General features: G+C 43.8%; 1 protein-coding gene across 3 annotated transcripts in view; it reads right to left on the reverse strand.

Moving 5' to 3' along the window:
• Positions 1-18,199: 18,199 nt before the first annotated feature.
• snapc3 (small nuclear RNA activating complex, polypeptide 3) overlaps positions 18,200-27,277 on the reverse strand; it is a 56,029-nt gene continuing 46,951 nt past the window's right edge. For 2 of the 3 annotated variants that reach the window (XM_078214164.1, XM_078214163.1), the window contains 2 exons: positions 25,083-25,190; positions 18,200-19,868 (listed from right to left, as the gene is read on the reverse strand). In XM_078214164.1, the coding sequence (XP_078070290.1) occupies positions 19,721-19,868; positions 25,083-25,190 (256 nt within the window). In that variant the 3' untranslated portion in view covers positions 18,200-19,720. The remainder of the gene's footprint in view (positions 19,869-25,082; positions 25,191-27,277) is intronic. The other variant, XM_078214165.1, reaches the window with a different exon arrangement.

Genomic DNA, 27,277 nt, shown 5'->3' on the forward strand with positions numbered 1-27,277 from the left:
GTAGACTGTGTATGGAACCAAAAGAGATGGGGGAGATACTAAATGGTTTTTTTGCATCCGTATTTACTGAGGAAACGGGCATGGAGTCTACGGAAATAGGGCAAACAGGTAGGGAGGTCATGGAACCTTTACAGATTAAAGGGGAGGAGGTGCTCGCTGTCTTGAGGCAAATCAGAGTGGATAAATCCCTAGGACCGGACAGGGTATTCCCACGGACCTTGAGGGAAGCTAGTGTTGAACTTGCAGGGGCCCTGGCAGACATATTTAAAATGTCAGTATTCATGGGGGAGGTGCCGGATGATTGGAGGGTGGCTCATGTTGTTCCGTTGTTTAAAAATGGTTCCAAAAGAAATCCGGGAAATTATAGGCCAGTAAGTTTGACGTCGGTGGTGGGCAAGTTATTGGAAGGTGTGATAAGGGATAGGATCTACAAATATTTGGATAGACAGGGACTTATTAGGGAGAGTCAACATGGCTTTGTGCGTGGTAGGTCATGTTTGACCAATCTATTAGAGTTTTTCGAGGAGGTTACCAGGAAAGTGGATGAATGGAAGGCGGTGGATGTTGTCTACCTGGATTTCAGCAAGGCCTTTGACAAGGTCCCTCATGGGAGGTTAGTTAGGAAGGTTCAGTCGCTAGGTATACATGGGGAGGTAGTAGATTGGATTAGACACTGGCTCAATGGAAGAAGCCAGAGAGTGGTTGTGGAGGATTGCTTCTCTGAGTGGAGGCCTGTGATTAGTGATGTGTCGCAGGGATCGGTGTTGGGTCCATTGTTGTTTGTCATCTATGTCAATGATCTGGATGATAATGTGGTAAATTGGATCAGCAAGTTTGCTGATGATACAAAGATTGGAGGTGTAGTGGACAGTGAGGAAGGTTTTCAAAGCTTGCAGAGGGATTTGGACCAACTAGAAAAATGGGCTGAAAAATGTCAAATGGAATTTAACGCAGACAAGTGTGAGATATTGCACTTTGGAAGGACAAACCAAAGTAGAACGTACAGGGTAAATGGTAGGACTCTGAAGAGTGCAGTTGAACAGAGGGATCTGGGAATACAGGTACAGAATTCCCTAAAAGTGACGTCACAGGTGGATAGGGTCGTAAAGAGTGCCTTTGGTACATTGGCCTTTATAAATCGGAGTATCGAGTATAAAAGTTGGAGTGTTATGGTAAGGTTATATAATAAGAAGTTTAACAACACCAGGTTAAAGTCCAACAGGTTTATTTGGTAGCAAAAGCCACACAAGCTTTCGAGGCTCTGAGCCCCTTCTTCAGGTGAGTGGGAATTCTGTTCACAAACAGAACTTATAAGACACAGACTCAATTTACATGAATAATGGTTGGAATGCGAATACTTACAACTAATCCAGTCTTTAAGAAACAAAACAATGGGAGTGGAGAGAGCATCAAGACAGGCTAAAAAGATGTGTATTGTCTCCAGACAAGACAGCCAGCCAGCCAAGACACTGGCTGTCTTGTCTGGAGACAATACACATCTTTTTAGCCTGTCTTGATGCTCTCTCCACTCCCATTGTTTTGTTTCTTAAAGACTGGATTAGTTGTAAGTATTCGCATTCCAACCATTATTCATGTAAATTGAGTCTGTGTCTTATAAGTTCTGTTTGTGAACAGAATTCCCACTCACCTGAAGAAGGGGCTCAGAGCCTCGAAAGCTTGTGTGGCTTTTGCTACCAAATAAACCTGTTGGACTTTAACCTGGTGTTGTTAAACTTCTTACTGTGTTTACCCCAGTCCAACGCCGGCATCTCCACATCAAGGTTATATAAGGCATTGGTGAGGCCAAATTTGGAGTATTGTGTACAGTTTTGGTCACCTAGTTACAGGAAGGATGTAAATAAGGTTGAAAGAGTGCAGAGAAGGTTCACAAGGATGTTGCCAGGACTTGAGAAGCTGAGTTACAGAGAGAGATTGAATAGGTTGGGACTTTATTCCCTGGAGCGTAGAAGATTGAGGGGAGATTTGATAGAGGTGTATAAGATTTTGATGGGTATAGATCGAGTGAATGCAAGCAGGCTTTTTCCGCTGAGGCTAGGGGAGAAAAAAACCAGAGGGCATGGGTTAAGGGTGAAAGGAGAAAAGTTTAAAGGGAATATTAGGGGGGGCTTCTTCACGCAGAGAGTGGTGGGAGTGTGGAATGAGCTGCCGGATAAAGTGGTAAATGCGGGGTCACTTTTAACATTTAAGAAAAACTTGGACGGGTTAATGGATGAGAGGGGTGTGGAGGGATATGGTCCAAGTGCAGGTCAGTGGGACTAGGCAAAAAATGGTTCGGCACAGACAAGAAGGGCCAAAAGGCCTGTTTCTGAGCTGTAATTTTCTATGGTTCTATGGTTCTAAGGAAGGGGCCCTTTGAAATCAATGCTGAGGCGTTCAAAGGGGCGGGTGGCTTTTATGAGGTGTGCCCTGTCCGGCCGATAGAAGTGCGGCTTACACTCCGCGCAGACCGGGCAGTGTCTGGTTATAGACCGGACGTCCTCAACAGAATAGGGCAGGTTACGGGCCTTAATAAAATGGTAGAGCCTGGTGACTCCCGGGTGACAGAGGTCATCGTGGAGAGTCTGTAGCTGATTCACTTGTGCGCTGGCACATGTTCCGCGAGACAGAGCGTCCGGAGGCTCATTGAGCTTCCCGGGCCGGTATAAGATATCATAATTGTAAGCGGAGAGCTCAATCCTCCATCTCAGTATCTTATCGTTCTTAATCTTGCCCCTCTGCACGTTGTTGAACATAAAAGCCACCGAATGTTGGTCCGTGAGCAAAGTGAACCATCGGCCAGCTAAGTAGTGGCGCCAGTGTCGCACCGCTTCGACGATGGCCTGAGCCTCCTTCTCGACAGAGGAGTGTCGAATTTCCGAGCCTTGGAGGGTTCGTGAGAAGAAGGCCACGGGTCTGCCCGCCTGGTTAAGGGTGGCGGCCAGGGCGACGTCAGACGCATCACTCTCCACCTGGAAGGGGATTGACTCGTCCACAGCGTGCATCGTGGCCTTCGCGATGTCCGCTTTGATGCGGTCGAACCCAAGCGGGCCTCTCCCGACAGGGGAAAAAGGATGGATTTGATAAGCGGACGGGCCTTATCCGCATAATTAGGGACCCACAGGGCGTAGTATGAGAAGAGGCCCAGGCATCTCCTCAGTGCTTTGAGATTGGTGGGAAGGGGAAGTTCCATGAGGGGGCGCATGCGGTCAGGATCAGGGCTGATGACCCCGTTCTCCACTACATACCCCAGGATGGCGAGGCGGTGAGTGCGGAAGACACACTTCTCCTTATTGTAGGTCAGGTTAAGGAAAGCGGCCGTGTGAAGGAATTTATTGAGGTTTGCGTCGTGGTCCTGCTGATCATGGCTGCATTTGGTGACGTTATCTAGGTACGGGAAGGTGGCCCGCAGCCCGTTCTGGTCCACCATTCATAGAACATAGAACATAGAACATTACAGTGCAGTACAGGCCCTTCGGCCCTCGATGTTGCGCCGACCAGTGGTACCAATCTAAAGCCCCTCTGATCTACACTATTCGAATATCATCCATATGTTCATCCAATAACCACTTGAACGCTCTCAACGTTGACAAGTCCACCACTGCTGCAGGCAGGGCATTCCACGCCCTTACTACTCTCTGAGTAAAGAACCTACCTCTAACATCTGTCCTATATCTCTCACCCCTCAATTTAAAGCTATGTCCCCTCGTGCTAGTCAACACCATCCAAGGAAAAAGGCTCTCACTATGCACCCTACCTAATCCTCTGATCATCTTGTATTCCTCTATTAAGTCACCTCTTAACCTTCTTCTCTCTAATGAAAACAACCTCAAGCCCCTCAGCCTTTCCTCATATGATTTTCCCACCATACCAGGCAACATCCTGGTAAATCTCCTCTGCACCCTTTCCAACACTTCCACATCTTTCCTATAATACGGCGACCAGAACTGTACGCAATACTCCAAATGCGGCCGCACCAGAGTTTTGTACAGTTGCAGCATGACCTCCTGGCTCCGAAACTCAATCCCTCTACCAATAAAAGCTAACACAGCGTACGCCGCCTTAACAACCCTATCAACCTGGGTGCCAACTTTCAGGGATCTATGCACATGGACACCCAGATCCCTCTGTTCATCCACACTACCAAGTATCTTACCATTAGCCCAGTACTCTGTATTCCTGTTACTCCTTCCAAGGTGAATCACCTCACACTTTTCCGCATTAAACTCCATTTGCCACCTCTCAGCCCAGCTCTGCAGCTTATCTATGTCCCTCTGTAACCTGCCACTTCCCTCCGCAGTGTCTACAACTCCACCGACTTTAGTGTCATCCGCAAATTTACTAATCCATCCTTCCACGCCCTCATCCAAATCATTAATAAAAATGACAAACAGCAGTGGCCCCAAAACAGATCCTTGCGGTACACCACTAGTAACTGAACTCCAGGATGAATATTTCATCAACCACCACCCTCTGTTTTCTTACAGCTAGCCAATTCCTGATCCAAACCACTAAATCACCCTCAATCCCATGTGTCCGTATTTTCTGCAAAAGCTTACCATGGGGAACCTTATCAAACGCTTTGCTGAAATCCATATACACCATATCAACCGCTTTACCCTCATCCACCTCTTTGGTCACCTTCTCAAAGAACTCAATAAGGTTTGTGAGGCACGACCTACCCTTCACAAAACCGTGCTGACTATCCCTAATCAAATTATTTCTTTCTAGGTGATTATAAATCCTATCTCTTATAATCCTTTCCAATACTTTGCCCACAACAGAAGTAAGGCTCACCGGTCTATAATTACCAGGGTTGTCCCTACTCCCCTTCTTGAACAAGGGGACAACATTTGCTATCCTCCAGTCTTCTGGCACTGTTCCTGTAGACAATGACGACACAAAGATCAAAGCCAAAGGCTCTGCAATCTCCTCCCTAGCCTTCCAGAGGATAAATCCCATCCGGCCCAGGGGACTTATCTATTTTCACACTTTCCAGAATTGCTAACACCTCCTCCTTATGAACCTCAATCCCGTCTAGTCTAATACCCTGTATCTCAGTATTCTCTTCGACAACATTGTCTTTTTCCTGAGTGAATACTGACGAAAAATATTCATTTAGCGCCTCTCCTATCTCTTCAGACTCCACGCACAACTTCCCACTACTGTCCTTGATTGGCCCTAATCTTACCCTAGTCATTCTTTTATCCCTGACATACCGATAGAAAGCTTTAGGGTTTTCCTTGATCCTACCTGCCAAAGACTTCTCATGTCTCTTCTTGCTCTTCTTAGCTCTCTCTTTAGGTCCTTCCTGGCTAACTTGTAACTCTCAAGTGCCCTAACTGAGCCTTCAAGTCTCATCTTTACATAAGTCTCCTTCTTCCTCTTCACAAGAGATTCAACTTCTTTAGTAAACCACGGTTCCCTCGCTCGACCACTTCCTCCCTGCCTGACAGGTACATACTTATCAAGGACACGCAGTAGCTGTTCCTAGAACAAGCTCCACATTTCAATTGTGCCCATCCCCTGCAGTTTCCTTCCACATCCTATGCATCCTAAATCACGCCTAATCGCATCATAATTTCCTTTCCCTCAACTATAACTCTTGCCCTGCGGTATATACCTATCCCTTTCCATCGCTAAAGTAAACGTAACCGAATTGTGGTCACTATCACCAAAGTGTTCACCTACCTCCAAATCTAACACCTGGCCTGGTTCATTACCCAGTACCAAACCCAATGTGGCCTCACCTCTTGTTGGCCTATCTACATACTGTGTCAGGAAACCTTCCATTGTTTCAAAGGGCAATGGATCAGACCCTGAGTGTACTGAGTGGAGTCCAGTGCTGTCTGGATGACATCCCAGTCACTGGAAGAGATGAAGAGTGGCATCCAAGTATCACCTTTGATACTTGGATGCCACCCTTCAGAGTTTGGAAGACTATGGTCTGAGAATCCATAAGGACAAGCGTGAGTTTTTTCCAATCCTCCATTGAGTATTTGGGGACACATGATTGACGCCACTGGCCTTCACACATCTGCTAAGGTTAAGGCCATTACAGAGGTGCCTGCACCTCAGAATATTAACCAGTTACATTCCTTCCTGGGATTGTTGAATTACTATGGAAGATTTGTCTCAAACAATTCTGAAACCATTACTCCTAATCCCTTGTGCCAGAACAAGATGTGGAACTCATTGGATCAATGTAATAACACCTTTACGTAAGCCAAAGAAGTATTGCTGAAGCTCTCACGCACTTTGATCATACTTTACCCATACAGTTAGCTTGTGATGCCTGTCTTTATGGCATTGGAATGGTGGTCTCCCACATTATGCCATTGGGTGAAGAAAGACCCATTGCTTTTACTTCTCGAACCTTGAGCAAAGCTGAAAGTAACTATGCCCAGATTGAACGGGAAGCAGTACGGATCATTTTTGGAGCCAAGCAATTCCATCTGTTCCTGTACGGGAGAGAACATAGAACATAGAACAGTACAGCACAGAACAGGCCCTTCGGCCCACGATGTTGTGCCGAGCTTTATCTGAAACCAAGATCAAGCTATCCCACTCCCTATCATCCTGGTGTGCTCCATGTGCCTATCCAATAACCGCTTAAATGTTCCTAAAGTGTCTGACTCCACTATCACTGCAGGCAGTCCATTCCACACCTCAACCACTCTCTGCGTAAAGAACCTACCTCTGATATCCTTCCTATATCTCCCACCATGAACCCTATAATTATGCCCCCTTGTAATAGCTCCATCCACCCGAGGAAATAGTCTTTGAACGTTCACTCTATCTATCCCCTTCATCATTTTATAAACCTCTATTAAGTCTCCCCTCAGCCTCCTCCGCTCCAGAGAGAACAGCCCCAGCTCCCTCAACCTTTCCTCATAAGACCTACCCTCCAAACCAGGCAGCATCCTGGTAAATCTCCTCTGCACTCTTTCCAGCGCTTCCACATCCTTCTTATAGTGAGGTGACCAGAACTGCACACAATATTCCAAATGTGGTCTCACCAAGGTCCTGTACAGTTGCAGCATAACCCCATGGCTCTTAAACTCCAACCCCCTGTTAATAAAAGCTAACACACTATAGGCCTTTTTCACAGCTCTATCCACTTGAGTGGCAACCTTTAGAGATCTGTGGATATGGACCCCAAGATCTCTCTGTTCCTCCACAGTCTTCAGAACCCTACCTTTGACCCTGTAATCCACATTTAAATTAGTCCTACCAAAATGAATCACCTCACATTTATCAGGGTTAAACTCCATTTGCCATTTTTCAGCCCAGCTTTGCATCCTATCTATGTCTCTTTGCAGCCTACAACAGCCCTCCACCTCATCCACTACTCCACCAATCTTGGTGTCATCAGCAAATTTACTGATCCACCCTTCAGCCCCCTCCTCTAAATCATTAATAAAAATCACAAAGAGCAGAGGACCAAGCACTGATCCCTGTGGCACTCCGCTAGCAACCTGCCTCCAATCCGAAAATTTTCCATCCACCACCACCCTCTGTCTTCGATCAGACATGATGTTGAGATGCCGGCGTTGGACTGGGGTAAACACAGTAAGAAGTTTAACAACACCAGGTTAAAGTCCAACAGGTTTATTTGGTAGCAAAAGCCACACAAGCTTTCGGAGCTCTAAGCCCCTTCTTCAGGTGAGTGGGAATTCTGTTCACAAACAGAGCTTATAAAGACACAGACTCAATTTACATGAATAATGGTTGGAATGCGAATACTTACAACTAATCAAGTCTTTAAGAAACAAAACAATGTGAGTGGAGAGAGCATCAAGACAGGCTAAAAAGATGTGTATTGTCTCCAGAAAAGACAGCCAGTGAAACTAGTGGAGAGAGCATCAAGACAGGCTAAAAAGATGTGTAAGTGGAGAGAGCATCAAGACAGGCTAAAAAGATGTTTAAGTGGAGAGAGCATCAAGACAGGCTAAAAAGTTTCACTGGCTGTCTTGTCTGGAGACAATACACATCTTTTTAGCCTGTCTTGATGCTCTCTCCACTCACATTGTTTTGTTTCTTAAAGACTTGATTAGTTGTAAGTATTTGCATTCCAACCATTATTCATGTAAATTGAGTCTGTGTCTTTATAAGCTCTGTTTGTGAACAGAATTCCCACTCACCTGAAGAAGGGGCTTCGAGCTCCGAAAGCTTGTGTGGCTTTTGCTACCATATAAACCTGTTGGACTTTAACCTGGTGTTGTTAAACTTCTTACTGTTCGATCAGACAGCCAGAGAGAGTTTACATTGCTGATGAATCACCGTCCATTCACGACCATTTTTGGACCAGACACAGGAATTCCGTCAAATTCAGCAAGCAGAGTGCTAAGACGGGCATTGCTTTTGTCTGCACATACTTAGAACATAAAGCAGACAACGAAGTCCACTTCGTAATGCGGATAGATTTTTAAGATTGCCAGGCAGTTCGTCAGACTGCTCCATGGGGAATATCTTCTACTTTGGACAAGTAGACAACACGGTGGCACAGTGGTTAGCACTGCTGCCTCACAGCGCCAGGGACCTGGGTTCGATTCCTGGCTTGGGTTACTGTCTGTGTGAAGTTTGCACATTCTCCCTGTGCCTGCATGGGCTTCCTCCGGGTGCTCCGATTTTCTCCTACAGTCCAAAAATTTGCGGGTTAGGTGAACTGGCCATGCTAAGTTGCCCCTTTGTGTCAGATGGACTAGCTAAGGTAAATGTATGGAGTTATGGGGATAGGGCCTGGGTGGGATTGTGATTGGTGCAGACTCGATGGGCTTAATGTCCATCTTCTGCACTGTACCTGTCACTTCTAGGCAAGTGAGAAAACACACTCGGAGTGACCTGTGCTTTCAGAAGTGATGTATGTGCTTTTACATGGAAAGGCCTCAGGACTAACACTGAACCTGAAACCCTACTACTCCAGGAGATTGGAGCTGTCAGTACAGTCAGGATAACTTCAATGGAGGCCCAAGAGTGCTTATTCCACCACCGTTGAGGAAACGTGCATTGCGGAGTCATAGCAAGAAGGAAATATCCAGTATTTCTGGTGGTCTGGATGCAGAAATTGAGTAGAAAGCTAGAAGATGTTCTTCTTGTGTGACAGTAAGAAATTGCTGGGAGTGGCCTGAAGAGGCTTGGCAATGTGTGCATATGGACTTTGTAGGACCTTTTCAAGGACATCTGTTCTTAGTAATGGTTGATACATCGAATTGCCAGAAGTCACTGTGATGACATCGACCTCATCTGAGAAGACTAGTCACTTTGGATATCCTGAACAGCTGGCAAATAACAAGGAACCTCAGTCTGTCTTGCAGGAATTTGAGAACTTCCTATAAGAGAATGGTATTCAACACATTACTTCCACAGCATATCAACCTGCTACTAATGGACTATCAGAACACCTCGTTCAAACCCAATGTTTCAAGTCTGGATGACCCTTCGTCAGAGATGATGAGTGCTCTGACAAAGGGTCATCCGGACTCAAAAGGTTATTTTTTTTCTCTCTTCACAGATGCTGAGGACCTGCTGAGATTTTCCAAGAGATGGCATTATCTGGAGGAGACATAGAGAGCAGCTATTGGCTGGAAGAACAGATCCGCCAGATATGGAGCCTGTTGAAAATTTAGAATCAGACTTAAGGTCCTAACTTGAACCTTCCTACAACCCCTACACTATCAGAAACCACTGAGGAAAGCAACACCTCACCTTCTGTTCAGATGGCAGAGCCAACCTCTAATTCCTATGTTAACACCGGTTAAACACACCGCCAATAATGTCAGTGCAAAGATGAAAATGCCAGAGATTCCCATCAGTGTGAAGACACCAGATGTTCACCATCAACCAACAATTCAGAGAGCGATGATCTCCAGGTGGTTTGACTTATTAACAGTGACTGACCTATTTATTATTGTTCATATTGAACTTGTTTGTCACCTTCAAGTTAAGGGGAATGCAATATTGTGAGTTTGTATTCATTCCTATTAGCTCATGCTATATTAATGTATGCATCAAAATGAAATAGACCTAGCGTTGAAAGAGAGAGTGAGAAAGAACAGCAGCAGCCATGGAAGAGATCTCACACAATTGATAAAGCTCTAACCAAAAGAGAAAATGCTGGAAAATCTCAGCAGATCTCGCAGCATCTGTAAGGAGGGAAAAGCGCTGACGTTTCGAGTCCAGATGACTCTTTGTCAAAGCTTTGACTAAGGGTCATCTGGACTCGAAACGTCAACTCTTTTCTCTCCTTACAGATGCTGTGAGACCTGCTGAGATTTTCCAGCATTTTCTCTTTTGGTTTCCGATTCCAGCATCCGCAGTAATTTGCTTTTATTGATAAAGCTCTGTTCGTTTTTAACTAGTCTGTCCTGCGTATCACGTCTCCAAAACACACTTTTCCTGTGTCGTTTTTCTCAGTGGAATGTAGATTTGTTAAGAATTATAAAATGCATCTTTAAATATTCACAGTTGACCATCTAACATTATAATTTTAAATTTAATTTCCCAGTCTACTTTATTAAACTCTCTAACACCCTAACACAATTGGCTTTATTTATTGAAATCCAAGACTCTTGTTTCAGACTAAAGTATGATCATTCTTCCCAAGGATAGCTTACTATGAGATTACTAATTATCTCTGTTTCATTTAACAAGACAGGATCGAAAATAGCTTGTTCCTTTGTTCCATGGCATATTGTTCGAGGAAAGTGTCCCAAATGTATATCAAGAACTCATTCTCTAAAGTACTATAACCAATTTGGTCTGTCCAGTCTATCTGAAGATTCAAATCCCCCACCCCCACCCACCCATGTTGAGATCAAAAAGGAGGAGGTATTGGGGTTCTTGAGGAACATTAAGGTAGACAAGTCCCCAGGGCCTGATGGGATATACCCCAGAATACTGAGAGAGGCAAGGGAGGAAATTGCTGGAGCCTTGAGAGAAATCTTTGTATCCTCACTGGCTACAGGGGAGGTCATGATGTGGAGATGCCTTACCTGACTTACCTGACGAAGGAGCAGCGCTCCGAAAGCTAGTGGCTTTTGCTACCAAATAAACCTGTTGAACTTTAACCTGGTGTTGTGAGACTTCTTACAGGGGAGGTCCCAGAGGATTGGAGAATAGCCAATGTGGTTCCTTTGTTGAAGAAGGGTAGCAAGAATAATCCAGGTAATTACAGGCCGTGAGCCTTACATCGGTGTAGGGAAATTATTGAAGAGGATTCTTCGAGACAGGATTTATTCCCACTTGGAAATAAGTGGACGTATTAGTGAGAGGCAACATGGTTTTGTGAAGGGGAGGTCATGTCTCACGAACTTGATCGAGTTTTTCGAGGAAGTTGCGAAGATGATTGATGAGGGTAGGAAAGTGGATGTTGTCTACATGGACTTCAGTAAGGCCTTTGACAAGGTCCCTCATGGCAGACTGGTGCAGAAGGTGAAGTCGCATGGGATCAGAGGTGAGCTGGCAAGGTGGATACAAAACTGGCTCAGTCAAAGAAGACAGAGGGTAGCAGTGGAAGGGTGCGTTTCTGAATGGAAGGCTGTGACAAGTGGCGTTCCTCAAGGATCAGTGTTGGAACCTTTGCTGTTTGTAATATATAAATGATCTGGAGGAAAATGTAACTGGATTGATTAGTAAGTTTGCAGACGACAGAAAGGTTGGTGGATTTGCGGATAGCGATGAGGACCATCAGAGGATACAGCAGGATATAGATCAGTTGGAGACTTGGGCGGAGAGATGGCAGATGGAGTTTAATCCGGACAAATGTGAGGTAATGCATTTCGGAAGGTCTAATACAGATAGGAAATATACAGTAAATGGCAGAACCCTTAAAAGTATTGATAGGCAAAGGGATCTGGGTGAACAGGTACACAGGTCACTGAAAGTGGCAATGCAAGTGGAGAAGGTAGTCCAGAAGGCACACGGCATGCTTGCCTTCATCGGCCAGGGCATTGAGTTTAAAAATTGGCAAGTCATGTTGCCGCTTTATAGAACCTTAGTTAGGCCACACTTGGAATATAGTGTTCAATTCTGGTTGCCACACTACCAGAAGAAAACAAATTTTCTTTGTTCTATTATTGCCTTTGTTACAAGATCCTCTTATTTATTAATGAATATTCTGTCCAAATAGAATAGCTATGGCTTGAGGGTTTAATTACAGCACAGGAACAGGCCCTTCAGCCCTCCAAGCCTGCACTGACCATGCTGCCCGACTTAACTAAAACCCTCTACCCTTCTGGGGACCATATTCATGGAATCATAGAAACCCTACAGTACAGAAAGAGGCCATTCAGCCCATCGAGTCTGCACCGACCACAATCCCACCCAGGCCCTACCCCCATATCCCTACAGGTTTACCCACTAATCCCTCTAACCTACATATTCCTCTATTCCCATCCTAATCATGTATTTGTCAAGACGCCCCTTAAAATTCACTACCGTATCCGCTTCCACTACCTCTCCCAGCAGCGAGTTCCAGGCACCCACTACTCTCTGTGTAAAAATCTGCCACATCTCCTTTAAACCTTGCCCCTCGCACCTTAAGCCTCTTAATTATTCCTACCAGTGTTTTTAGCTCGCTATTCCTCAACTCTACCATATTATTCAACATCCTTATCTTCCAAGCCAAGGTCCCTGACACTACTGTTGGAACTAGAAATCATAGAAACCCTACAGTGCAGAAGGAGGCCATTCGGCCCATCGAGTCTGCACCGACTCACCCCACGTGGATTCCAAATGAAGTTCCACCCCTCGTGTTTCAAATCCGCCCAAGATTACAAATATCTCCAGGACATATAATGTTCCTCGAACTGCTGTTCTTGCTGCATTCTGTGATCCACACTCTGTACCATGCGCCGCTTTTGCACACACTTGATATCTCTCTACAGCGGCACCGACTCACTATCTCAAAGCTGCCCTTATCACCAGTTTCATTTCATTCGTCTCCTCCGACGACACCTTAACATGAAACTTTTTCTCTTCCTTTCAGGTGTTAAGGAACACCAGCTCCAAAAACTCATTGATACCAATGCCCATCTGGGATCCTCCATCCCTTCCAGTTCCTTGGACCACATCTCTTCTAACCCCAGCCCTTGCTGTGTATTCATCATACTCTCTGACCTTCCCTCTCTGAGGCTGAATATGCTGCACTCAGCAAAGGGTTTTATTTCGTACCCTTACATCCTCACCTCAACAAATTTCAGGCTCAACATGATACTGAACTCTTCCTCTCCATGCTCACTTCTTTGGACAGGAGTCGTCTTCCCATTCAACAGATCTTTTCAACTGCCTCCAGCATTCTCCCTCCATCTGGACCCCTCCCTCTTGTCTCTTACCTGCTCTTGATCCTTTCAGCAAGAACTGTCGGCGTGAAATCAGCCGTCTTACTTTCTCTGCTCTTCTAGAACCATAGAAAATTACAGCTCAGAAACAGGCATTTTGGCCCTTCTTGTCTGCGCCGAACCATTTTTTGCCTAGTCCCACTAACCTGCACTTGGACCATATCCCTCCACACCCCTCTCATCCATGAACCCGTCCAAGTTTTTCTTAAATGTTAAAAGTGACCCCGCATTTACCACTTTATCCGGCAGCTCATTCCACACTCCCACCACTCTCTGCGTGAAGAAGCCCCCCCTAATATTCCCTTTAAACTTTTCTCCTTTCACCCTTAACCCATGCCCTCTGGTTTTTTTCTCCCCTAGCCTCAGCGGAAAAAGCCTGCTTGCATTCACTCGATCTATACCCATCAAAATCTTACACACCTCTATCAAATCTCCCCTCAATCTTCTACGCTCCAGGGAATAAAGTCCCAACCTATTCAATCTCTCTCTGTAACTCAGCTTCTCAAGTCCCAGCAACATCCTTGTGAACCTTCTCTGCACTCTTTCAACCTTATTTACATCCTTCCTGTAACTAGGTGACCAAAACTGTACACAATACTCCAAATTCGGCCTCACCAATGCCTTATATAACCTTACCATAACACTCCAACTTTTATACTCGATACTCCGATTTATAAAGGCCAATGTACCAAAGGCACTCTTTACGACCCTATCCACCTGTGACGTCACTTTTAGGGAATTCTGTACCTGTATTCCCAGATCACTCTGTTCAACTGCACTCTTCAGAGTCCTACCATTTACCCTGTACGTTCTACTTTGGTTTGTCCTTCCAAAGTGCAAGATTTCACACTTATCTGCGTTAAATTCCATTTGCCATTTTTCAGCCCATTTTTCTAGTTGCTCCAAATCCCTCTGCAAGCTTTGAAAACCTTCCTCACTGTCCACTACACCTCCAATCTTTGTATCATCAGCAAACTTGCTGATCCAATTGACCACATTATGATCCAGATCATTGATATAGATGACAAACAACAATGGACCCAACACCGATCCCTGCGACACACCACTAGTCACAGGCCTCCACTCAGAGAAGCAATCCTCCACAACCACTCTCTGGCTTCTTCCATTGAGCCAGTGTCTAATCCAATTTACTACCTCCCCATGTATACCTAGCGACTGAACCTTCCTAACTAACCTCCCATGAGGGACCTTGTCAAAGGCCTTGCTGAAATCCAGGTAGACAACATCCACCGGCTTCCCCTCATCCACTTTCCTGGTAACCTCCTTGAAAAACTCTAATAGATTGGTCAAACATGACCTACCACGCACAAAGCCATGTTGACTCTCCCTAATAAGTCCCTGTCTATCCAAATATTTGTAGATCCTATCCCTTATCACACCTTCCAATAACTTGCCCACCACCGACGTCAAACTTACTGGCCTATAATTTCCCGGATTTCTTTTGGAACCTTTTTTAAACAACGGAACAACATGAGCCACCCTTCAATCATCCAGCACCTCCCCCGTGAATACTGACATTTTAAATATGTCTGCCAGGGCCACTGCAAGTTCAACACTAGTCTCACCCACTCTAACCTGTCTCCTTCTGAACTTGCTGCATTTCGCTCTTCCCTACCCTGACTTTGTCATCAAACCCACCAACAAGGGTGGTGCTGTTGTCTGTTGTTGACCTCTACCTTGCAGAGGCTGAGTGCCAACTCTCAGACACTTCCTCCTCCCTCCCCTTGGACCATGACCCCACCACTGAACAACAAGCCACTGGTTCCAGGACTGTTAGTGACCTCATCTCCTCCAGAGATCTTCCCTCCACAGCTTCCAACCTCAGTCTCCCAACCCTGGACAGCCCGCTTCTACCTCCTTCCCAAAATCCAGAAACAGGACTGCCCCGGTAGGCCTATCACGTCAGCCTGTTCCTGCCCCACTGAACTTATTTCTTCCTATCTTGACTTCTTCTCTTGTCCAGTCTTTTCTGACCTACATCTGTAATTCCTTTGATGCCCTTCGCCATATCAACAACTTCAAGTTCCCTGGCCCAAACCACCTCCTCCTTACAATGGATGTCCAATCCCTCTACACCTCGATTCCTCACTTCCTCAAACAGTGGCCTGAACAATCCCCATCCACCACTACCTTCCTCCGTCTGGCTGAACTTGTTCTCTCACTCAACAATTTCTCCTTTAACTCATCTCACTTCCTCCAAATAAAAGGTTATGGATATGGGTACCCACATGGCTCCCAGCTATGCCTGTCCCTTTATGGGATATGTGGAACATTCCTTGTTCCAGTCCTACTCCGAGCCCCTCCCACAACTCTCATTAGTACACAAACGACAATTTCGGTGCCGCTTCATGCTCTCATCTGGACCTGGAAAAATGTATCAATTTTGCTTCTAATTTCCACCCCTCTATCACCTTCACATGGTCCATGTCTGACACTTCTCTTTCTTGATATGCTGATATATCTTCCTTCTTCCCAATTGTGGTTTTCCACCCATTGTGGTTGACAGGGCTTTCAACCACATCCGATCCATCTCCCACACCACAGCTCACCCCGTCCTCTCCCTCCCAGAACCAGGATAGGGTTTCCCTTGAAGCAAAGTATTTTGGGGTGGGCAAATGTCCTCCTAAAAAATGTCCCACTTTTCACACCACCAGCCTCTGCATTCAAAGGATCATCCTTTGCCATTTCCGCCAACTCAGCACGATCCCACCACCAAATATCTTCCCCTCACTCCCCGCCAGCCAGGTCTGACGAAGGGTCATCTAGATATTGAATTCAATGATCAGCCATGATCAAAATGAATGGTAGAGCAGGCTCAAATGGCCTACGCCTGCTTCCAGTTTCTATGTTTCATTGAGCACCTTCAATTATCACTTTACAGGCACAAAGGTCAGTGGTTATTACTGGATTCATCCCGAAGGATGGTCAGAGTTCTTGAGTTCAAATACAGTGGAGGATATAATTGGAATTCAATTTACCAAAAATAACATTGATAGGAATTATTTTTTAATCAGGTACTTTGTCCAAGGATCTGAAATAAGCATTCAACTTAATGCTGAACCAGTAACTACATTCACTTCTAAACATAATTTAAACTCGAACACAACATTTGGAGAACTTTTACAATCTCCTTTACACTCATTTGTTACATGACCCTTTTACTATTAAAAAAATGCAAGTGTTTTGAGAACATTTTGAACTTGTGCTAAACTTTATTTTGCTGGTTTGGTATTCTAAGAGCTCAAAAGCAATTGCGGGAAATTAAACTTAAGTATGTGTAATAACCCGCCAAAGATGTGCGGGTTAGGTTGATTGGCCAGGTTAAAAATTGCCCCTTAGAGTCCTGTGATGTGTAGGTTAGTGGGATTAGCGGGTAAATATGTGGAGGTAGGGCCTGGGTGGGATTGTGGTCGGTGCAGACTCGATGGGCCGAATGGCCTCCTTCTGCACTGTAGGGTTTCTATGATTTCTATGATCTTCAGTATTAGTTCACTATGTTCAGTGTGATTTGGCATTGGATTTTTATTCTTTGGACATGAGCTCCACTAGGATTTACCACCCAACTCTGGAAGCCCTTGAGAAATTGTTAGTCTTCTTGAACCACTGCAATCCACATGGTCAAAGTACTTTCATAATCATATTGGGTAAACAGTTCCAAGGTTTTGACTCAGCAAAGAAAGAGTGATACATGTCTAAATTGTTGGGATTGTATTATACCATGCGCCTGCCGCCCTTGCTCTTCTTGATGGTGGAGATCAGGCATGTAGAAGGCACTGCCAAATGAATGATTCAGATGGTACACAGTATAAATATGGTGAACCAGTGGTGGGGGAATGGATATTTAATGTGGAGGAGTGTGCAGGCTGCTTTGTCCTGGATGGCATTATGCACTGAGATTGGAGGTTGTTGGACATGCACCCAAGCATGATCCCACCACCAAACATCTTCCCCCCCCCCACTCCCCGTCAGCCAGCTCTGACGAAGGGTCATCCAGACTCAAAACTTTTTCTCTATTCTCTCTCCACAGATGCCGTCAGATCTGCTGAGATTGTTCAGTATTTTCTGTTTTTGTCCCCGTCACTGCTGTCCTTATCTGATCCTTTATTAGCAGGGCTACTCTCACTTCCTTTTCTGATTGGATGTGCAAATGGAGTGTATTCAAACATAGTGACTTGTGTTTTGTGGGTAGCAAGGAGACTTTGAAGAATCAGAAGATGAACCATTCACAGCAAAATACCTAATCTTTGATCTGCTCCAGTGATCACTGCATTAATGACTCTGGTGCAGTTGAGTTTGTCAATAATGACACCCAGAATGACGTTGGTGAGGAATTTTGCAATGAGAATGTCACTGATTGTTTCAGGGACATGGCTAAACTCTCTTGTTGGAGATGGTCATTGCATGACACTTACCAGCTGTCAGCTCAAAGCTGGTTGTTCTCCAAATGTTTGCTGCATGCAGGCCTGGACTGATTTAATATCTGAGGAATTGCAAATGGAGCTGACTTCGAGATTCTTGTACTGTATCCATATCTTTGGATTACTTGTCCAGTGACATAAATACCGCATCACCATGCCCAATCTACAAACCACAAACAGCTTGTTAAGACTTTCATAGTTGTGTTCTCAAATTAAAATGCAGACACAGGAAAGTAGTCGCTACTCGATTAATTTCTTCCTGGATGTATGTAATTTCTGTGTGAAAAATGCAGTACCCATGTTCTACCACTAGGTAGAGCTCAGAGGCCTGTATTATGGCTACCAGGGAATAAGGACAAAAATCTTGCACAAGCTTCCCCAAAGTTTCAAGAACATTATCACATGAGTGTAAAAAACAAGCAATAATTTCAAATCCAAGTTTATTTTGCATTCATGACAAAACAATTGAAAATAGCCTCACTGGAGTTGTGGTACAATCCAACTTAAAAAGTTAAAGCTTACATAATGAAATTTACATCCAAAAGATAGCATAAAAAGAATGCAGGGGCATCAACCTATGGGAAACAACCGGTGACCCTGTCATTAGGACAACTCAGTCCAGTTGTGCAATATAAATCATATCTTCAGGCCCCTCATCAGTCATTCTCAATAGCTTTATTCCATAAGATAAACTCACCTCCAACATTTGCCCACCCCAAAATACTTTGCTTCGGGAAGGAAGCAAAACAAAGCTAACCAAGACTAAATTAAATCACTGGGCTCTGAAGGTCTATGATGTAGAGTACCTTTCTTCCCCCACCCCCACTAATAGACATATTTTGGAGGAACCATGATTTCACTTTAAGATGTCTTTTCCTAATTGGACTCAACAATTAATCTGTCACTGTTAATGATTCATTAATAAATGTTGTTTTTGGGGTTAGTGCGATCTGCCCATTGTGACGTGTGGAATTGGCAGTAAATTACATTTACCGGATTATTTCACTACCAATAATAAAAGGGCCATAAGTTATTAGAGAAAGAAATATTTAAGATTAACATATATTTCAATAAAATTTGAAATGTTGATGCTCAAAAAGGTGAGAGATGGAACACTTTCTTTTCAGACACCCATCATCAACAAGATTCAGATCAGGCAAGGCAGTTAAATACACAGTACAGCACAATCCACTGCTTCAACTTCAGAGGAACAAATCCAAGTTCATCAGTAATAAAAAATCCTTGATCCCTAAGGTTAGCAAGTGGTGCCAAATTCAGAAGTTTTCTACTCATGGGCCTGTTAAACATCAGAAATGGGGTAAAGACTGCCCAAACTCATTTCACATACAGCCCCTTACAGCCAAAAAACAGCAACTTCCATTCATAGCAGTCTGGGTTAGGTCTGAAAACAAGTCCCAGAAGTTGAAAGACCCTAACCCACTATCCAGTTTCTAAAAGAATTTGAGAACACAAATGAAATTCTCTGGGAAAATGGGTGGGACAGCATGAATTAGAGCGCTAAGGATGGAGGTTCATGTAACTGAGTATCACTGTCGCACGAAAGCACCACATAGGCACAACTCCAGCCGAGATTGGCCACAGCCATAGTTCAGCCAACTTCATAAATCTACTCAGTTTACTGCTTAAAACACAATACTTTGAAATTTAAAAGTGGTCTTTAAAGCAGTTTTGTCAATGAAGAAAGTGAATACTTGTATATGATTAATCATTGTTCAAAATTTCTTATTTTCTTCAGAGTATGTAGGCCTCGTGGAAACTTTGGCAACGTGCACACTTATAATAGTGCAGTCAAAGCTTTTCCATCAATTTCAGTCAAACATAAAAAAATGAACCCTCAACAGGAAACAGACATAGCTTTAATATTAATAGTTAATAGTAATATTAATAATATTATTAATTATTTAATAGCTTTAAGCATTGCTTTTAGTTAAATATTCCTGGATCAACATAAGGATATGCAAGAAAGTCTCCCATTTTATTGCCATCAGCATCGTAGTGAAGCATCCTGAAACACAAATCACAGAAAAAGCCTGGGTCCTCGGGGGCAAAACTATCATTGTTGGTCACCCATCTGGAACAAAGAAAATGATGACACAATTTTAGAAAATGATACTTGGATCGCAATAGCCATTTTCAATACCCCGCACAACCATGATGGAACATATCACCTCTTCATCTTTACTCCACCTATTTAGGAGTGCATTTTATCACAGAATCTGTCATTTGTTACAAACCCAAGTCTGAGTTCTTTATTTAGCTTCATTATTTAGCATTTTAAATTAACAGAAATGACGATATTATCCTGACCGAATAAAGAAAATTCAACCAATGATCTCCAACTGAAATTTGCAAATCAAACAGCAGTGCACTCGGCCATTTAATTTTGGGCTTACCTCTGTAAAAGGTTAAACAACATTTGATTGTATACCGAGAACATTAAGGCATGCAACATGTCATACAGACATGTTTCATAAAGAGAAAAAGACTATAACTGTTGTGAAAACCGTAGATGTCATCAAGAATGATATCTAGTCTAGACTACAGACACCCCCACACAAGGCTAAAACTAGAATGAAGACAATCATGATAAGATTACTGATATTTGGTGATTTCAGTTGAGGTGCATTCAATTTGCAAATCGTTGATTTTTTTTATTTTGTAAGTGGCAAAATCTCAGGATTCTCCTGCCATCTTGTTGCAGGCAAAACTTAAAGAGAAACAGGCACCACATCAGATCCCTTGTCAAAAGACTTGCTCTGCCCACCTCTTCTTTACACATTCCATTTTGACGACAAACAATCCATGCTTAAAAAAAACACACTGAGAAGGTCCCATCAAAAACAAGTTTGCAAGCAATTATAGCAATAGTTGTTGGCTGTGCTGCCAAAAGAATGGTTGTCATTGGATGACTTCTATTCAAGGTCCCAAATTTCTGCCATGGATTTTCATGTGACTGAACAGTCAATTCGCAACCACATACCTTTGGACACATGGACAGAATGTTCACGAGGTAGTGGGATTTGGAGTGCAGTCTGCTCGTTTATTTTCCATCTCTGCTGCTGCTCTGCATTATCATCAAGGCATTATGACAAAGCATGATGCAGCTAGATGGACAAGTTGTCACCATTCTAGATTGACAGCAATCTCCTCCCAGTCATTAATGTCAATGCTGCCATGCTTCAATGAGTACTTTAGATTGCCTTAAGTGTTTTTTTGTCCTTGGATGTTTGAGACTCAAGTAAACAGGATCTGACGAGGGAGTTGGTTTTTGGCCATCTGGACAGTGTCCAGTGCATCAAAGTCAAGTTTGCAAGAGCTTGGTATAAATGCTTGTGGAGCTGGCTTCTCATTAAATCTGGAGTATGTGGCTGAGGCACTGCTGATGTAATTTTCCTAGCATTCTTATGTGTTCCTGTTACAGTCCAGATCTCATTGCAGTTCAGAAGTGTGCTGATGACAACTGTTCTGTAAACTGGGACTTATGTTGACTGATGGCCTTTGTTGTCAAACACTTATTTTTATAGTTTGTAGAAGGCTGAGTTGGCGCAGTTGACGTGGTGTTGAATCTCGTCAATGGCAGCCTTTTGAAAGAAGTGGATGCTAAGGTATGGGAAGTGCTCAATACTTTCCAGAATATTTTGCTGACCAAGTGTGGGTCAATTTCAGTTTTGTTTTGTCAACAATCAAGGACAGGCTGAGTTTCCCGTATGCAGAATTGAAGATATTGAGAGTGACTTGCAAACATCTGCAAGCTGTAGGTCATTTATGTCTCTGGTGGTCAGTTTAGTTTTGGCACAGAGGCTACTGAGAGTGAAGAGTTTCCAGCCAGACAGTAATTAATACATACGAGAGAATATCATAGAAGCCCCACAGCGCAAAAGGAGGTCATTCGGCCCATCAAGCCTGCACCGACAACAATCCCAACCCAGACCCTGACACTAAGGGGCAATTTAGCGTAGCCAATCAACCTAACCTGCACATCTTTGGAGAGTGGGAGGAAACCAGAGCACCCAGAGGAAACCCCAAGGCAGCTAGAGCATAATCCACAGAGTCTTATGATCTATTGAGTCAAATACTTTGGGCAAATTTTTGAATTCAATGAAAAGTTCCTGGCATAGTTTGCTACATCCATCTTGGATTTGTCTAGCAACTAAGACCATGTCTGGAGTTCTCCTGGAAGGGCTAAAGCTACAGTGTGAATCAGATATGTGATGATCCAACAAATACCTCCATAAGAAGCTCAACCACTTCTGTCATAGGTGCATGCGACAGCTCTATAACATCAGATAGTTTAATAAGCTGACAAATGAAAGTGGTATGGTGGCAAGTGGTTAGCACCACTGCCTCACAGGTCAGGGACCCAGGTTCAATTCCGGCCTTGGGATACTGTCTGTGTGGAGTTTGCATGTTCGTCCCATGTCTGTGTGGGTTTCCTCCAGGTGCTCTGGTTTCCTCCAATACTCCAAAGATGTGTGGGTTGGGTTGACTGGCTATGCATAAAGTTGCCCCTTAGTGTCCCAAGATGTGTCGGTTAGATGGGATTAGCCATGGTAAATGTGTGGGATTACAGGGATAGGGCGGAGGAGAGGGTTGGGTAAAATACTATCAGAAAGTCGGTGCAAACTCCAAATGGCGCCTTCTGTGCTATAGGGATTCCATGGTTCTATATTGCAGACAGAACAGATGCCATTGTTTAGAGAGAAGATGGAGCTATGGAGAATGCCTGAGATAAGGATTCTTAAATAGACATGCAAGTATAAAAAATAGTAGACCACTCAGTCCCTAGAACCTGCTCTGCCATTCAGTAAGGTCCAATTGTTATCTCAACTCCACATTCCCACCTATCCGATAACCTTTCCCCTTGTTCATCAAGAATCTACCTAGCTCTGCCTTAAAAATATTCAGAGACTTTGCTCCCACTGCCTTTTAAGGAAGAGATTGCTAAAGACTCACTAATCTTAGAAAAAAATTCCCACCTCTGAATGGCCGACCTTTTATTTTTAAATGACGGCCCGTGGGTCTATATTCTCCCAAGCAAGAAAATATCCATTCCCCATTCACTCTGTCAAGCTGCCTCAGCATCTTATATTTCAATAAAGTTGCCTCTTACTCTTCTAATCTCCAGTGGATACAAGCCTAGCCTATCCAATCTTTCCTCCTAAGACAACCCTTCTGTTCCAGGTATTAAATCCAGTAATGCTTTTACATTTTTCCTTAAGGAGACCAATACCATGGTTTTTAATACTGACAGTATTTAATACAATGCTACAGTGGACCAATACTCCAAATGTGGTCTCACCAATGCCCGATATAACTGAAGCATAACTTCGCAATAAACAAGAATAGTTGCCGAGATCTTGCTGCCATTCACAACGGTGGGATGTTATGGTCCTGCCAACAGCGCACCCCTGTTGCGGGTTTCCTGGCAGCAAGAGGTGCATTCAACAGGAAACCCTATTGACAACGGCAGGATCATTAGATACCAGTGAGTGGCGCGCCACCTCCCATCGCCCATTATACTAAGCTTTCATAATTACTTACTGTCCTTGCATTGTAACTTTTTGTGATTCATGCACGAGGAACACCCAGTTCTCTCTGCATGTCAAAGCTCACAACTCTCATCATTGAGATAATATGCTCCTGCCAAACTTCTTATTCTTCCTGCCAGAATAGACAATTTCACATTTTTCAGAATGATACTCCATTTGCTAGGTCTTTGCTCACTCAACCTATTTATATCCCTTGTAGCCTCATTGTGTCCTCTGCACAACTTACTTTCTTACCTATCTTTGGATCATCAGCAAATAATAGCAATTATACCTTTGGTTCCTTCATCAAAGTCATTGATAAAAATTGTAAAAGGTTGAGACCCCATCATTGATCTGTGAGGCAGGCCACTTGTTACATCCTGCCAACCAGAAAATTACCCATTTATTCCTGCTCTCTTTTTCCCTGTTAGCTGGCCAATCTTCTATCTGTGACATGTTACCCCAACAGCATAAGCCTTTATTTTCCACAATAATTTTGTAGCACCTTATCAAATACCTTCTGGAAATCTAAGCGCAGCAAATCCACAGCACATGTTATTTCTTCAAAGTACTCCAATAAATTGGTTCAACATGATTTCCCTATAACAAAGCCATGTTGGCTTTGCCCAATTATCTTGAATTTTTCTAAGTGTCCTGCTATGAAATAAAGAAATCTTTAATAACAGCTTCGAATATTTTCCCTATGGCAGCATGGAATTCAAAGCCAAAAGTGAAAAGTGCTAGGAGCTGACCAGGAGAAACTCTGCACAACATGACCACCAATGCAACTACATTCAAACATACAAATTAGGAGGAGTATGCCATTCATTGTTTGTGCCTGCTCTGCCATTCAATGAGATCATGGCTGATCTGATTGCAACCTCAACTCCACATTCCTGCTTATCCCCGATAACCTTTAATCCCCTTGCTCATCAAAAATCTACTGCTGCTTTAAAAATATTCAATGAATCTGCTTCCACTGCCTTTTGAGGAAGAGAGTTCCAAAGACTCAACTCTGAAAACAGTGCACCTTCATTTACAGGAGCTAGATATAAAAGCCATAATAGGATGGCATTGACTGGTTACTGACATGTGTGCCTTGGTGGCATCAGGAAGAATGATAACAAACGAGGAATATATCCCATGCCACAACAGTATCCCTGCCTCCGGCTAAATTACATACTAGCTTGCACATTATCTCCTGGAGCTGAAATTATCTTTGCAGGTCAAATTGGTTCTGAAACCAGTTAATAGCATATTTGAACAGTGTTTTGACAATCTGGGCAGGCAGGTCTTAATTTTTGCAGGGGTTATTTGCTGTTTGACCAGGTATGGAACGCCAGGTCTATTAATGGGACCAGCCACTGACAGCAGAATACTCTGAGTAGACTGGTCAGAGGTGGATAGACAGAATTTGGTAAGATACATGGTTCTTAGCTCATACACAATTTGCTGCCTTGACACACACCCTCAAGTACCAATTCCTGCTAATGTTTTTCCAAGTTCTCCTGGTACAAGTCATGGGGACAGTGTATGTACTGCAGTGTAGGCAATTAAACTTGATTAATGTGGCTCTCTTCGCAATGCTGTTGATTCTGAAACATAACGAGGAGTATCTGTAGATGTCAGACCCAAGACTTGTCAAAAGGAAAATAAGCTGATTTGCAAAACAGAACATTATTGCCCCTATCTGAAGCATTATTAAAATTAATCCAAAACATATTATTTAACATATTATAATGCAGTGCACTACGTACCGGACTATAAATAATTTGCAAACTGAACACTTCCGAGTCCACATCCAGGGTTTTTTGATCACACATGGGTACAAGGTTTTATCTAGACAATCATCACGGTGGACAATTCTGTGGCAGCAAATAAAATAAGTGTTAGTGTTTACATCACTTCTGATCTTCTTCAGATAATCACAAAGCACACTATGCTCGGAGGTCGGGGGGGGGGGGGGGGGGGGGGGGCAAGTACAAGTACTTTGGTTTACAGTTAAGCTCTGTGTTGACTGATTAAGGATATTTACACCTCAAACAAAAAAACTTACAAAATCTTTATACTGAGCATGGGTTTTGCAGCATTTTAATAATGTACTATGCAGAGAATGGGGCGGCACGGTAGCACAGTGGTTAGCACTGCTGCTTCACAACTCCGGGGTCCCGGGTTCGATGCTCGGGTCACTGTCTGTGTGGAGTTTACACATTCTCCTCATGTCTGCGTGGGTTTCCTCCGGGTGCTCCGGTTTCCTCCCACAGTCCAAAGATGTGTGGGTTAGGTTGATTGGCCAGGTTAAAAATTGCCCCTTAGAGTCCTGAGATGCGTAGGTTAGAGGGATTAGTGGGTAAATATGTGGGGGTAGGGGTAGGGCCTGGGTGGGATTGTGGTCGGTGCAGACTCGATGGGCTGAATGGCCTCCTTCTGCACTGTAGGGTTTCTATGATTTCTATGACTTCTACAGAATCAGTCTGCAAGTTCATGGAGGATAGCTCACTTCAACTGCAAGAAAGTTCCAAATTCAAGTATGGCACAAGTTGAGCGAGGAACAAACATAAGGATAATTTTGAACTTCAAAAGGACAGACATGTTGGTGGATTGGGCTGACGAGTGGAAAATGAAGTTCAATGCAGAGAACTGAGAGGTGATTCACTTTGGCAGGAAGAATATGGAGAGATAGCATAAAGTAAAGGGAGAAACTTTAACGGTGGTGCAGGAACAGAGGGACCTTGATGTCTCTGTGCATAAGTCATTGAAGATTGCAGGGCATGTTAAGAGAGAAGTTAAAGGACACAGTATCTTGGGTTTTATAAACAGGGGCATTGAGTACAAGAGTAAGGGGGTCATGTTGAACTTGTATAAGACACTAGTTGGGCCTCATCTGGAGTAGTGTATCCAGTTCTGGGTGCCATACTGGAGGAAAGAATGCATTGGAGGGATTACAGAGGAGATTCACAAGAATTATCCCAGAGATAAAGAACTGTAGCTATAAAAATAGATTGGAGCGGTTGGAGCTGTTTTCTTTGGAGAGAATAAGGCCGAGAGGAGACTTGATAGGGGTATTCAAGATTCTGAGGGATATGGACAGGATAAAAAGTGAGAAGCTCTTCCCACTCAAAACAGCACGAAGAACTAGAGGGCACAGATTCAAAATAATTGGCTAGTAAAAGTGATGAGAACATTTTTTTTCATCCAGAGTGTGGTTGAAGTCAGGAACAAATCTTAGAATCCTACAGCGCAGAAGGAGGCCATTCGGCCCATCGAGCCTGCATCAACCACAATCCCACCCAGACCCTATCCCATAACCCCAAGCATTTACCCTAGCTAGTTCCCCTGACACTAAGGGGCAATTTAGCATGGCCAATCGACCTAACCCGCACATGTTTGGACCTGTGGGTGGAAACCGGAGCACCCGGAGGAAACTCACGCAGACACAGAAGAATGTGCAAACTCCGCAAAGACAGTGACCCAAGCCAGAAATCGAACCCGGGTCCCTGGTGCTGTGAGGTAGCAGTGCTAACCACTGTGCCACCGTGCTGCCCTTATTCTCGTGGGTGGTGAAAGCAGGCTCGATCAAGGTTTTCAAAACGGAATTGGATTACTACCTGAAAAGAAGAACGTGCAAGGTTACAGGGATAAGCAGGGGAGAGCCAGTGCAGACTCGATGGACGTCCTTCTACACTAAAACAATTCTGTGTTTCTGTGAAAACAAAGTTACACTCCCTATTCTCACTTCCTACTCCCCATTAGCTAGGGGGTTATACTAGTAGAGTTGTGACAGACAGCTTTACTCGCAAGAAAACACATTGCAAGCAGCGAAATACTTGCAAGAGTGAAAAAGTGAAAACAATCACATGATTACTGTAACAATATACTTTAGAGGAGGCGGAGTTTATTTTGCATAAAATCTGATCTCCCTGGCTTAAGGGAGAATATCAAATGGAACAGC

The sequence above is a fragment of the Mustelus asterias genome, chromosome 6 (genome assembly GCF_964213995.1).
Source record: "Mustelus asterias chromosome 6, sMusAst1.hap1.1, whole genome shotgun sequence".
NCBI classification, from domain to species: domain Eukaryota; kingdom Metazoa; phylum Chordata; class Chondrichthyes; order Carcharhiniformes; family Triakidae; genus Mustelus; species Mustelus asterias.